This window comes from Gastrolobium bilobum, unplaced genomic scaffold, assembly GCF_033153095.1.
Source record: "Gastrolobium bilobum isolate Gb01-03AN ecotype WA unplaced genomic scaffold, APGP_CSIRO_Gbil_v1 utg3205, whole genome shotgun sequence".
NCBI lineage: Eukaryota > Viridiplantae > Streptophyta > Magnoliopsida > Fabales > Fabaceae > Gastrolobium > Gastrolobium bilobum.
The window spans coordinates 138850-152992 of record NW_026899186.1 but is presented as its reverse complement, the minus strand read 5'-3'; the positions used below and the strand labels follow the sequence as shown (position 1 = coordinate 152992).

Genomic DNA, 14143 nt, shown 5'->3' with positions numbered 1-14143 from the left:
TCAGGCTTCATCCGACTTTGAATTTTTTCCAAAGATAGTCTCCATATCTTCTAATGATCTTCCTTTAGTTTCAGGCAAGAAGTAATAGAACCACCAACCCAAAGCATTGATACCAGCAAATAAAAAGAAAGTCCCACCCATTGTTATCATTTTATAAATTGAAATGAAACTCGTAATGACTGCCACATTTGTAATTCTGTTCACAGCCACACAAACAGCAAGACCTTGTGCTCTCAACCTCAGGGGAAGTATCTCAGAACTATAAACCCATGTCACAGGTGCTACACCAATAGACAAAAAAGCCACAAGGAAATAGGCATTAATAATGGTAAAGCTTATTGCCCATACTAGTTTTTCCTTGGAGTGTTCCACTATGGTCAAGCAAACACCCAAACCTAACATAGTCACAACCATACCTCCTGAACTAACCAGTAACAGAATCCTCCTCCCAACTCTGTCCAATAAAAATGTTGATATGAATGTGAATATGGTTTTGCTTACTCCCAAACCAACTGTGGCTAGAAGAATCTTGCTCTTGTCATTCATTCCTGTTCTCTCAAAGATTCTTGGACTATATAACAGGACACCCGCTATTCCACCAATTTGTAGGAACAAATGAACTCCAATTGCTGAAATTAATATCCTGCGCACAGTTGGTGTAGGTTTACACAACAGTTCCTTCAATGCTCCTCCACCACTACTAGTTTTCTTATGAACATGAACAATGTCTTGAGTGCAGTTTTCATCAATCCCAACAACAGTTTTTATTTCCTTCAAGCGTTGTTCAGCTTCTTCCTTTGTATTAGAGACTAGTAAAAGCACTTTCCTAGCCTCACCTACACGTCCTTGCATGACCAACCACCTTGGTGACTCTACCAATTTCAACATGAGAATGAGCAGAACAATTGAAGGTATTGTAGGAAGAGCAAGCATCATCCTCCATCCAAGTTTCAGTGTCAATTTTGCAAAGAAATAGTTTGACAAATAACCAAGCAAGAGTCCAAAAGTGATGGAAAAATCTGGGAGAGAGGTGAGAAGGCCTCTATAGTAAGGAGATGAAATCTCTGCACTGTAAAGTGGTGCTATAATCAAAGCAAAACCCATACCAGTTCCAGCAATACACTCTGCAATCATTAAGATTGGATAGGATGGACCATACCCCATTAGAATGGAGCCTAATATGAAGATAATGGAAGCTACAATGATAGTCTTTCGGCGACCAAAATAATCAGATGTTCTTCCTGCAACCATGCATCCTGGTAGTGCACATGCATGTAAGATTCCTGCTAGGAGCTGCACTTGTATGTCACTGATTCGAAGATCCTCCTTTATGAATAACAAAGCTCCAGTCATCACTCCTGTAACTGAAGAATAATATTGCTTATTAGTTGATTTTGTTAGGTTAATGTAAAAAATCATAGGCAAACTATTCCATCTAGTTTCATTTTTATTGGTTGATAACTTTAGATATATCACCATTGTGAATCTAAATTGTAACAATCACTGGTTAAAAATCCGACCCGATCATCGACCCGACCAAGGTTACGGGTCACGGGTTCAATAGGGGAGTCACAGGGTCACTTTGTTGACCCGGTATTATACATTAAAAAAATATAAATATATATTCTATATGAAAAATTCAAAAAAATTAAACCACAAATCATTAAAGATTCAAAATATACTTGACATAATTCAACCAGTTATATCTACAAATCAATATTCACAAGCTAATCAAACCATAAAAGTATAAAACACATATTCCAATGGAGTTAATAAAAAGTTATATCATCAAACTCAGTCCCTTCTTGTTCTTCTCATGCACCTACAATAGTATGTGAAAAGATATTCTTTACCCAATAGATAATAGTGGAGGAAAGGCGGCGACACGACAAATTAACGATGGGGAAAGAAGAACCAGCATGGTGGAGAAGATCACTGGAACAGGAAAACTGAGTCTGAGTCAAGGAGAGAAGATCGGAAGAGAAGAAGAAGAACGATTCATATTTCAGATCTAGTTCTTAATTTAGGCATCAATGAGTTTTTTTTTTACACGTCAAATGACGTCATTTTGTGTATAATTAAAAAAAATAAAAATATAGCGACCCCTTTGACTCGGGAGTCAAGGGTTCAACCAGGGGATTTCAGGGGTTAGAGGGTTCAACGTGCAAGTAGAGTCTAATTACTAACCTGAACCCTTAGAGAGGGGGTCAGTGACCCGGAGGAGTCGACCACGGGGTGGGGAGGGATTTTAAAACACTGGTAACAACTGATTTAACAACTGATTTATGATCATTATTATTTTAATTTCACCTAGCACATGAAATGTTATTTTGCAACTAACGAGAATGTTTTCCAAAAAAATTTGCACTCTACCCACTGAAAAATACAGAAAAGTTTTTTCATAAAACATACTAACTATTTAAATCTTTTTCTAAAGAGGAGAGTTATATTAACAAAATTTATTTTTACAAACTCACAAATTACACTATGTCTTACCGGTAAGACTTCACTCAAGAGTGTCTTACCGACAAGACATAATATAGTTTGTAAACAAAAAGTTTATAAATATAATATTTCACTTTTCCAAATACTTTGCAGGGTAAAACATTTCTGCATTTAATACAGAAAAGTTATCTACAATACACTATGTACTCTGAGTAATACATAGTATAATTTTTGGAATGAACTCTATCTTTGTTTAGATTTCAAAAGTTACACTATATATTAGCCGTAGTACATAATGTAACTTTGGATTTTAAAAGTTACATCATATTCTACCGGTAGTCGAAAAGTTAAACCCTACTTTATAAGTATAAAATTTATATGGACTTGTAAACTAAATCCATGCTTAGAGATTAATGATTAGACAGAGACAACTATATATGAGACAAGCACAAGAATAGAGAGTCGCTCACTGACCATAACCAAATATAACAGAGGTAATAGAGGCAGCCATCACACAAGCACAAGAATACTTGTTGAGCCCTCTATGGCTGACCCCATTTTCACGAGTACCATTTTCAATGGGCGGTTGGCTATGCTCGTTTCTTTCTTTTTCCATAGACATTTTTTAATCTTGCTTCTGTGATCGGAAAAGAGTTCAGAAGTGATTAATGTTATATAGATAGAGAGACTCTCTAATTTGCAAAAGTTAACAGTTCATGATGTCAATTGGTTTTTTTATTTATTTGTTATAGTAAGCAAATGTTGCTTCATTCTCACAAAGAAATTAATGTCTCTATCTCATTTCTGAAAAGTTTCCTAATATATTATTATTATCATTATAAAAGGACTGCCTCTTTAACCCTTTTTATTTCTGAAACTCTCTAAAAATGACTCTTCAACCTGATTAGAGAGCTAATTAGTATCGAGTCGAGTATTCTTATTGAACTTATTACATCCTTTTATTGCCAAATTAATTACTAACTGATTTTTACCTTTCAATTAAATAAGTTTAACAAAATTTACTATCTCCCGTAATTACTAGTCTCTGCACTTTACTGCATTATAACTCTATCGATCTGACAATATTATAATAGAAAAGATTATAAGAATTACATTAAAAATTATCGTATGAACAAGAAATAAATTGAAAACTTTTTTTCATATAGGAACTAATTAAATTAAAAACAAATGTAACGTATAGAAATTAAAAATGTATTTTAACCTTTAAATAAAAACTAATTATATATAGTTAATTATCTTCCAAGGAAAACAGAAATATTTGTTTTATATGTTTACCTCTTGTGGGGTATAATGGGATTTACAGATTATAAAATTGAGGGAGGGCATGCATAAGAAGGTTTAAGCAATGATCACATAATATTATTGTTTCATGGAGTTAAGAGAATATAGTCAATGTCAGGCTAACGGGTTTCTGCTTCTCTTCTTGAAATGATCGTTCAGGTTATGTGTAAAGTTATATTATTCACAACCTAGTCAAGCAATTCGATTACAATCTTCACATTTTACAGTACAATGTCTTTAACAAGTAATATTCATTCGAGGTAAATTTAGAGATGTGGATGCATTTGCAGGTATGACCAGAAACAAGAATAAAAAGTCGATAGTAGTAACCTGGTGGCTAGAATATAGATAACTTGAACGAGATTATAGGTGTAAACGTTATCATCATTGTATTAAAAAAAAAAACACACACACACATATATATATATATATATAAGCTTAATATTTCTTCTCCAAATATCATATGATTTTATTTTCTGCACATACACAAAAATAAATGGATGACACTGTTTCTCTTTCTCTCTCTTCTCACATCTCTCTATATACATATATAATTAAATAAGATTTTGTATTTTAAAAGATTGTATATTTATGGATGGACTAAGTTGTTCCTTGAATATGGTCTCTCTTCGGTGGTTGTCCAAGGTACTTGATTGGTTACTCCTCCATATGTTGTGACGGGAAAAGAGGTGCTGATTCATTTATAAATACCGTAACTCAAGTCAATATTTATAAGTGGTAAATTATAGAAACCCTATATATATAGATGAAAAATATCAAGAATGTGTCACTATAAAAAAATACACTTTCTGTGATAACAAAAATTGTCACTGAAGAATATAAAAATCGTCACAAGAACATTTTTTTTTTGATGACACAATAAAAGGTATTTATTGTGATAAAAAATCATGCCACGAATATTTGTAAATAATAATGACGCAAATAATTTGTCACAGATATTTACAACATCAGTGATGATTTAATCGTCACATTATAATGATAACTATAATGACAAAATATTTGTCACTATTATTTTAAAAATAGTTACCAAATTTTTTGTCACTGTTATAAATTTCTTAAAATGATTTATAATTCTTATTATTCACATTTATTTGAAATTGTGACATCTATTTTAGTTGTAGACAAAAATGATAGCAATTGTTATTTAAAAAAATAAACCTTCAAATAATTCAAATCTAACATTTAAAAATAAATTATCCATTACATATATTTACTTACAACAACTAAAACAAAAAGCTCCCAAATTCAAATACCTATAAATCAATGACAACAAACACTTAAGAATTCTTAAACTAGAAAAAAAAAACTAAATGCCTAAAATGATATTAAAACAATCGTAACTTCAAGAATTTTGGTCCTGCAAATACAAATACAAAAAATATTAATCATAATAAAAAAATAATCAGTAATTCTTTTTAAATGTAATCTAACAATAACATGTCATAGTAGAGATAATAATAAAATTAAATTCTAATAACAATTTTTTTTTACCTTATTATTAGGAACATCTAAGCCACTAGACAATCCATTGAATGATAATCCTCCCAATAAAGCAGACATTTGACGTTTCATCTCTTTTTCAATGTCTTGCCTTATTTGCTCTTGTTGGTTTTCCATAGCTGTACGTTGAGCATCAATCATTTCATGTTGACATTGCAAATCTGATTGAAGTTGGACGTTGGCCTCTTCTTGTTTTTTTGTGATCTCAGTTAACTTTTACACTTCTAACTCTAAATCATTGGCTCGCTTTTCTGCAGCCTCAACTTGAATTTGAATAAGTTGCTTGTGTGTAAACTTTTTTGTTACCGCCGAAGTACCTACACCCAAGGAGTGGTTTGGTTTTCTTCCCAATACCATTGCAAAGTGTTCTACCAGTGGGATAGGTGCATTTGAAATTTCTTCTTGATATACCTCTCCAATAACCTGTAATTGCTCCTAAAAGAATAATAATATAAACAAAAAGTTTAGGATATTATATTTTTCACTATGGCATATATTTAGTTTTTCAATTCATTATGTTATGCCTTCAATATAAACAATATACAATTTTTAAATATTTCATTATATAAACAATATTTTTATAAGCCTTCGCATCAAGAATTTTTATCGCCATGAAATAAATAAAAAAGAAATATGCCAAAAAGACATAAATGACAAACCCAATATTTAATCAAGAATTTTTTAATTACTGTATATATGTTTGAACTAACAATTGTATACAAAAGTCAACATATATATCTTGTTTTTTTTTTTTACCGTATGCCAAAAATCAAGATATGACAAAACATATGACAAAAATCAACAAATCAAGACATCTTTAAACAAAATAGATGAAATCAACATGTCTAATATATTTAATCAAGCATCACGACAATAAATCAAATATAGATATCTCCAATATTTTGAACGGTGTTAGCAACTACAATATATATATATATACACATATATATATATATATATATATATACACACACATATATATATATATATATATATATATATATATATATATATATATATATATGGTGCTGGAGCGAGTTGTTAGTGCAAGTGAGGATCATGGGGACAAGCACTACAAACATGTAAGCCATTTGGAAGAGATTTTTTTATTTTTAGAAGATTTTTTAAAAAATAAAAAATATTTTTCATTTTATGTATATATTTGGATGCAACTTTTGAAAAAAATAAAAGTCGGGAGATAAAAAGAATAACATTTTTTAGCCGGATTTCTGACTTTTGAAATGAGTTAAAATACTACTTTTTACTTAATATTTTTTAGATAATGATCCAAACACAAAATAACTCTAACTTCAAAAAAAAAAAAAAAAAAAACAATGTATAAAAAATCACTTTCTAGAACTCATCCATGTAAAGTGCCAAACGACCAGCTGTCCGAAATACTGCTATTAATTTTCTTATACCACATATGAAAATTCACATTACTTATAAGCGTGTAGTAAACTAGGCAATCGCAAATCTAAGGTGATTGCTATTATACATCGAAAGCTAATATTTTAATACAACCTATCAATTAATAATCCCTTACAAGAGGATATATGACAGGTCCATATCCACGGACGTGATGATGATCACGAATTTTGGAGTTGGAGATAACATTGATGAAGCTACAAAGCATGCATGTTTGGCGGAGCTGATCGATGAATCATTTCTTGGTGGTGTTTTTGGAAAAAATCTGTTGTATAGTGAGTGGTTTGAGTGGTGGTTTTGCAGGCCCAGAGCTTGAAGCACTTTCCCCGCTTTGTGATGGAGGGTTTTTAGGACTAAGAGCACTTTGGATAGTAACTTTTTTGGGTGTCTCCATGGATGCTACACTTTAACTAATAACTAGCTAGCTCTTGTAAGGCTTTGAGAAACCCATCCTTTGGTAAGCCACTATTTATAGAGAAATAATCCATGAGTTAATATTATTATTAGCATATATAGTCCAAAGGCATGTTGGTGTTTCGCCCACCATGTATTCTCAATTTCTCATGCATATACATAAAGGGTTTCAGGCCCCGGATCACAATGGGGTTCTCTTTTTTGTATTTCCTTTATTCTGTTCATCTTTAATATATAATACTATAATTTATTAATATACCCAATATGCCAAATGAATAATACAGTGTTTAGTGGAGAACTAATAAGCAATGACATTGACACCATGGCTCATAACCAATGTTGCTAAAACAGATAAGTTCTATATCTGCATCGTCAATGTTTTTTTTTTATATAGAGAGAGAGATAGAATATCAGAATTTTGTTACGAAAGATAAATTTGCAAATTGCTTCTTTGAAACATTAGAGTATTTTTTCACAAATAATGATAAATTTCTTAATGACAAAATTGTTTTTCCGTATTATATATAATAGGATTTTCTCAATTTTGAAAAAGAGAGAGATGATAATCCTAAAATATGCTGGTAATTAAAGTAACTTATAAATGGTCAAGAACATTATTAAATATACAAATTTTATTGTAATATTCCTTTTAGAACAAATATTGTGGATTTAAAGTTTTCCTTGGCTTTAGATGCCGTTTGAATGGAATTTTTTATGGCTTTTTTATAGAATAATATTTTTAAAAGTTAAATTTATTTTATATTTGGATGAAATACATAAAAAAATCCTTCTTCTTTTTTTGGAGTGGATAAAAAATCCTCTTAAATAAAAAGTTTACCTGCATTTTAAAATTAATAAGCATTTTTATATATAAAATTACCAAAAAGATATGTGATGGTAGTAATTGGAATGGAGTTTAGATAAAATTGAGTTTTTTAAAAATTATTTGATTTTATCCTTCTGCTTTGTTCAGAAGTAATGAATTCTTTGTTTAGATGTAAGGAATCCTGACTTCTAAAAAAATATTATTTTAATTATTTTTTAAAAAAAAAATTGCTATCCAACCCATGAAATGACTCAGAGAAATTATTTTAAAAAAAAAATAAAAGTTCAGTCAAAGGTCCACTTAATTTTAACACAAGCTGATTGTTTCAGATCTTTTTTAACTTTTTCATCTTTAACTTAATTTTATTCACTCGATCTCTTTTATAATCATGAGAATATATACTAACCTTTTCCTTAGCATGGTCAAAATAATGTTATTCAATCTCTTTATCTCTCACTTTTAGATAATGGTTCAGGAATTTATGGGAAGAAGAGAGAGATAATGGTTCAAGTAGAAATCAATTTGTAAGTATTCTCTTTTTCAAGTTTGACCTCGGTAATCTTTTTCATTAGTTTTGTTTAACTATATATATAGTTTTGTTTAACTATATATATATATATATATATATATAGATATAGATATATATATATAGAGAGAGAGAGAGAAATACTACTCCTATTTTACGTGAGATAGTTGTTAGGCTTCCTCCTTCAATGCTAAGCCTAAGCCCATAGAGGGGTTTCCTAAAAATCCTAAATCTCATTTCCTCTATATATTCATTAGTTGGGCTTTTTGACCACTATAGCCTTTTTTAATAATTAATTACCAAATTGACCCTATTTATAAACTATTTCAAAAATTTAACCTCTCAAGAAAACATAACATCAATCTGCCCCTGTTTGACCGTTGACCATGAAGCCTACCCGGGTAGACCTCTACCTACCCGGGTATATTTTGAAATTTTTTACCTACTCAGGTACACCCCTCCCTACCCGGGTATATTTCTTGAATCTGAAAAAATATTTGAATTATTTACCCGAGTAAGAAGGGGTGTACCCGGGTAAATAATTATACCCTTTCGTTGTAATCAAAGTGAGCACATGATAATCGAGCTATTAAAACAATCAGAAAACGATGCTACAAGCTAAGTTTCAGCTAGAAGAGTAAGCACAGTAGCGTAACTTGCTTGAAAGGATGAGGAAACGGTAGATGTGTGACAATCTTGAAAAACAAACAAACAATAAATCCAGTTAGAAGAGTAAGCACAGTAGCGTAACTTGCTTGAAAGGATGAGGAAACGGTAGATGTGTGACAATCTTGAAAAACAAACAAACAATAAATCCAGTTAGAACAGTAAGCACAATAACGTAACTTGCTTTACAGGATGAGGAAACTGTAGATATGATGTTCATATTCAGCTATGATTATTTACTCGGGTACACCCCTCCCTACCCGGGTAAATAATTCAAACATTTTTTCAGATTCAAGAAATATACCCGGGTAGGGAGGGGTGTACTCGGGTAGGTAAAAAATTTCAAAACATACCCGGGTAGGTAGGGGGTGTACCCGGGTAGGCTTCATGGTCAACGGGTCAAACAAGGACAGATTGGTGTTATGTTTTCTGGTGAAGTTAAATTTTTGAAATAGTTTATAAATAGGGTCAATTTGGTAATTAATTATTAAAAAAAGACTATAATGGTAAAAAAGCCTCATTAGTTGTGAGTGGAGGCTAGGTTAGATGAAGAAAAATATTCGAGAGACTCTTGAGTGATACTTGAGAGATTTGAGAGGTTGTGTTTGAGAGATCTCTAGAGAGTTTGAGTAAAATATCTCTAGGGAGATTTGATTATCACCATTTTGGAGAGGTTGAGTTAACCACCACATTGGTGAATTTGATTATTTGTAACCATTATTTTCATAGTGGATTTTTGATCTGGACTAGGTCCCGTGGGTTTTTACTTCTTCATTGGAGAAGGTTTTCCCACGTTAAAATATGTTTGTGTTCTCTCTCTCTCTTGTTTGTGTTTTTGATTTTCTACTGCGCAGCCCGACCTGGTGAAGTTCAGGCTGAAGTATTGCCGAGATCCGAGATCAAGGATCTTGTTGATTGACTTCCGCAAAGAAAGCCCCTGAGCCGAGCTTGAGGGAACCGAGTTCCCAACAATAGTTATCTCATTTTCTCTCACTTCAAAAAGCGCACCACCTCTTTTTTATTTTTATTTTTTACTTTTTAATGGTGGACCCCGCTTGAATTCTCTCTATAGCATAAGAGAACTACTCTCATGTAACATGAGACTAATATTCCCCATATATATATGAAAAAATATTTTTACAGCCACTTTCGATAAGGCTATCTACAGCTGCCCTTTATAACTATGTACTACCGGTAGTATTAGTTATAATATTTAAGTTACTTTTCTTTCTCTCTCTCCACTTCTGCAAACAGGTTCTAAAAAGTGACTAAGTAGAAAGAAAAAAGTAACTTTAAATGTTATAATTATGTACTACCGGTACTACCTTGTTATAAAGGGTAGCTGTAGATAACCTTATATAAAGTGATTGTAGAAATATTTACCCCATATATATATATATATATATATATATATATATATATATATATATATATATATATATATATATCAAACAGAATATGAGATTAAAAAATTAACACATATTAATTTTGCTAAAAATGATAAAAATTAAAAAAATGAAATTTCTATTCTTTTATTTTATTCGATTTCATATAAAGCTCTTATAAAAGCTCCTACCATGAGGAGTAGTAAAACCAACGGGTTAATTAGCCAATCATTTATTTAAGGAGATATAATTCATAAAGAATGTTTCCCTTTCATTATTATGTTTAATAAAAAAATATTTTACAAAAAAAATAAAATATATATACTTAAATAAACAAAAATGCATGTAAATATATTATAAAATATATTTGAATTACTTTCCTTTATTTTCCCTCCTTACCAAAAGAAAAAGATTAGAAAATGATAGCATCCACAGAAATTTTATCTCCTCAAACCCTTTTATATTTTCATTGCTAAAGTTCTACCAAGAACCAAGTAAGAAATAAACTGCAGACCCTCCACCTTTTTCTTTCCTTTCCATTCTTAAAAGGTATACTTGACAAAGCTTAAGATTTTGAAGGTTAAAGTCATTCCAAAACTTTAAAAAAAAAAATACATGTGTGATTTTTGTGCTTTGAACCATTAAATGATAAGGTTGAGTTCTGCATCTAAAACCAATATTTTCTACCAATATTAAGCAATTCAAATCTTATGATGGTAAGCTTTAATTAAAGAAGTTAGTAAAAAGATTTTATTTTAATAATAAAAATATTTTATTACAAGTTAGCAAGAACAAAAACAAAAACACTTTTCTAACAAGTAAATAAAATGATTTTATTTACCCAAAAAAAAATGCTTTTGTTTACCATTTTTTTTTACAAGTTCTTGATTAAAAAAAAAACTTTTTAGTAAATGAACGTAAACGCACAATATAAATTAGCATCACAAATGTTAATTGTTATATAATAATTAAAATTGTAAATATTACAATTATTTTTATTTTCAAATTAATATTAAATTCATTTAATTAAATAATAATTAATATTATAAATATTTTTTGATTATCTATTGCGATTTTTAGAATCCTTATAAATTTAAAAAGCGTAAATACCCTTTTTGATCCCTAACAAAAACATAGTCTCCACTTTAGTTTCTTACAAAAATAAATTAGTCAGTTAGTCCCTAACAAATTCAAGGTGGACCCATTTTAGTCCTTTTGAGGGACTAATATGGGTCTTTTTTGAATTTGTGAGGGACCAGATTTCAATTAAATGGGTCCACTTTGAATTTGTTAGGGACTAACTGACTAATTTATTTTTGTAAGGGACTAAAGTGGGGACCGTATTTTTTGTTAGGGACTAAAAAAGATATTTACTCATTTAAAAATGTTAAATTTTTTAATTAATAATGATGATTTAAATATCAATTTTGTTTTCTTTTTTGCTAAAAGAATTTAAATATTTGATATAATTTAATAACAATTCAAAATCATTTCGAAATCTTCACAATATCACACAAATAACTCTCTCTCTTTGAGATATTTTAATCGGTTCATCGCTTCGCAATTAATCTATTTGGAGCGAGTCTCGGGATTAAGGCTTTAAATCCTCTAAAAAACGATAACAGGAAGGATCGAACACATGCTCTCACCCCCACCTGCTTAGTTCCCTGATATGATACAAATAACTCTAGTATTCGATCAATTAGTCAAATTCTTGTTCTAATTTTTTTCCTCTTTTAACCAGTATGACACATTGCCATAAGTTCAAATTGAACACAGATAGCAACTTTGGGAGCATAATATCTCAGACAATTGTAAATGAATCCCTACTCTTCAACGAGTTGTCCAAAAATTGTTCTCTTTAAATTTTACAGTGCTTGTAGCAGTTATTTGAAATAAAGAAAAGACTGTATCAACTAATGTCAATTGATTAAATTAAATTTATTGATAAATTAGAAGAATTTTTTATAAATCGAATTGGGCCTAAAACTAGGGTTGTGCATGGGTCAGGTCGGGTCAGATTTTTGTCCAACTCGACCCAACTTGGTTTTTATAGATCAGGTATTTTGACCCGACCCGCTTTAATTTGATCCATGGCAGGTCTGACTTGGTTTGGATTTTGTTGAACTAGTTCAGAACCGGGTCGGATCTGACCTGACTTGGTTTTTGAAGTGGGTCTTACTTGGTTTCTGAAGTGGGTCAAATCTGACCTGACTCGTTTTTGACTTGATTTTTTCACAAAATTTCGTCGAAATTTCTGCGTCGCAAACGACAAAAATTTCGTCACAAAATTATTTTTTCATCAGAATACTTTTTGTCAAAAAGCGACGAAATTTTATCTCTAATGAAAATTTTTACAAAAATAAATTTTCTATCGAAATTTAGTTTCCGCCAAAAGTTTTGACGAAAATGATTTTTTCCATCAAATGTTATAAACGAAAAAAAAAACTGTCAAAAATTTTGACAGAATGTTTTTCGTTCAAAATTTCGATGGGAATGTGTTCTAACGAAAATTTCGACAGAAATTGTTTCGAGGAAAATGTTTCATCCGAAACTTTCGACGAAATTTAGATTCTCTAAAGAATTTTGACAGAATATTTTTTTCGTAAAATTTTTTTATTGAAATATTTTTCGCCAAAAATTTTTACGAATTTTTTTTTACAGAAATGTGTTCCGTTGATAATTTTGATGGAAATATTTTTTATCAAAAACTTGACCAAAATATCTACTTGAAAATTTTCGACGGAAATGTGTTTCGCTAAAAATTTCGATGAAAATGTTTTTTTGTCAAAAAGTTTAAAGAAAATTTTTTCGTCGAAAACTTTCGCCAAAATTTGAAATCTGTAAAGAATTTTGATGGAAATGTTTTTCGTCGAAATTTTCGATGGAAATTGTTTTGAGGGAAATGTTTCATTCGATGACAGAATATTTTTTCCGTCAAAATTTTTTATCGAAATATTTTTTGTCAAAAATTTTTACAAATTTTTTTTTACAAAAATGTGTTCCGTTGAAAAATTTGTTGGAAATATTTTTTATAAAAAAATCTTGACAAAAATATTTAGTCGAAAATTTTAGATAGAAATGTTTTTCGCTAAAAATTTTGACGAAATCTTTTTTTGTCAAAAAGTTTAACGAAATTGTTTCCGTCGAAAATTTTCGCCGAAATTTGAAATCTATAAAGAATTTTGATGGAATTTTTTTCCGTCAAAAAATTTCGATGGAAATGTGTTTCGTCGAAATTTTTTATGAATATATTTTTTTGTGAAATATTTTGATGAAATTTAGATTCCGTAAAAAAATTTGAAAAAAAAAATATTCCGTCAAAATTTTTTACAGAAATATTTTTAGTCACAAATTTTGATGAAAATATTTTTCGCCAAATTTTTTTTTCTAAATTTTTTTATGGAATTATTTTACGTTAAAACTTTTATTTTAATGTAATTGTGATTTTTTTCCTTTTTTTTCTTATAATGGGTATGGGTCAATATTAAAACAAGTCGGGTCTAAAACTGACCCAAATAAAAGTGGGTCAGTATTTAAACCAGTTCAAAAAATATAGGCTTTTATGGGTCAGGTCAAGGTCGGATCAATAGCAGGGCAAGTGAACCAGTTTTTTTGCACACCCCTACC

The 14143-nt window shown here is 30.1% G+C and overlaps 1 protein-coding gene across 1 annotated transcript; it reads right to left on the bottom strand.

Annotated features, from left to right (window-relative positions):
• LOC133288050 (probable polyol transporter 6) lies at nt 1–3067 on the bottom strand. The gene is made up of 2 exons (XM_061485746.1): nt 2920–3067; nt 1–1364 (listed from the first exon to the last, which is right to left on the bottom strand). Exons 1-2 carry the CDS (start codon nt 3065–3067, stop codon nt 1–3), a joined length of 1512 nt encoding a protein of 503 aa, XP_061341730.1.
• Between the last annotated feature and the right edge of the window lie 11076 nt (nt 3068–14143).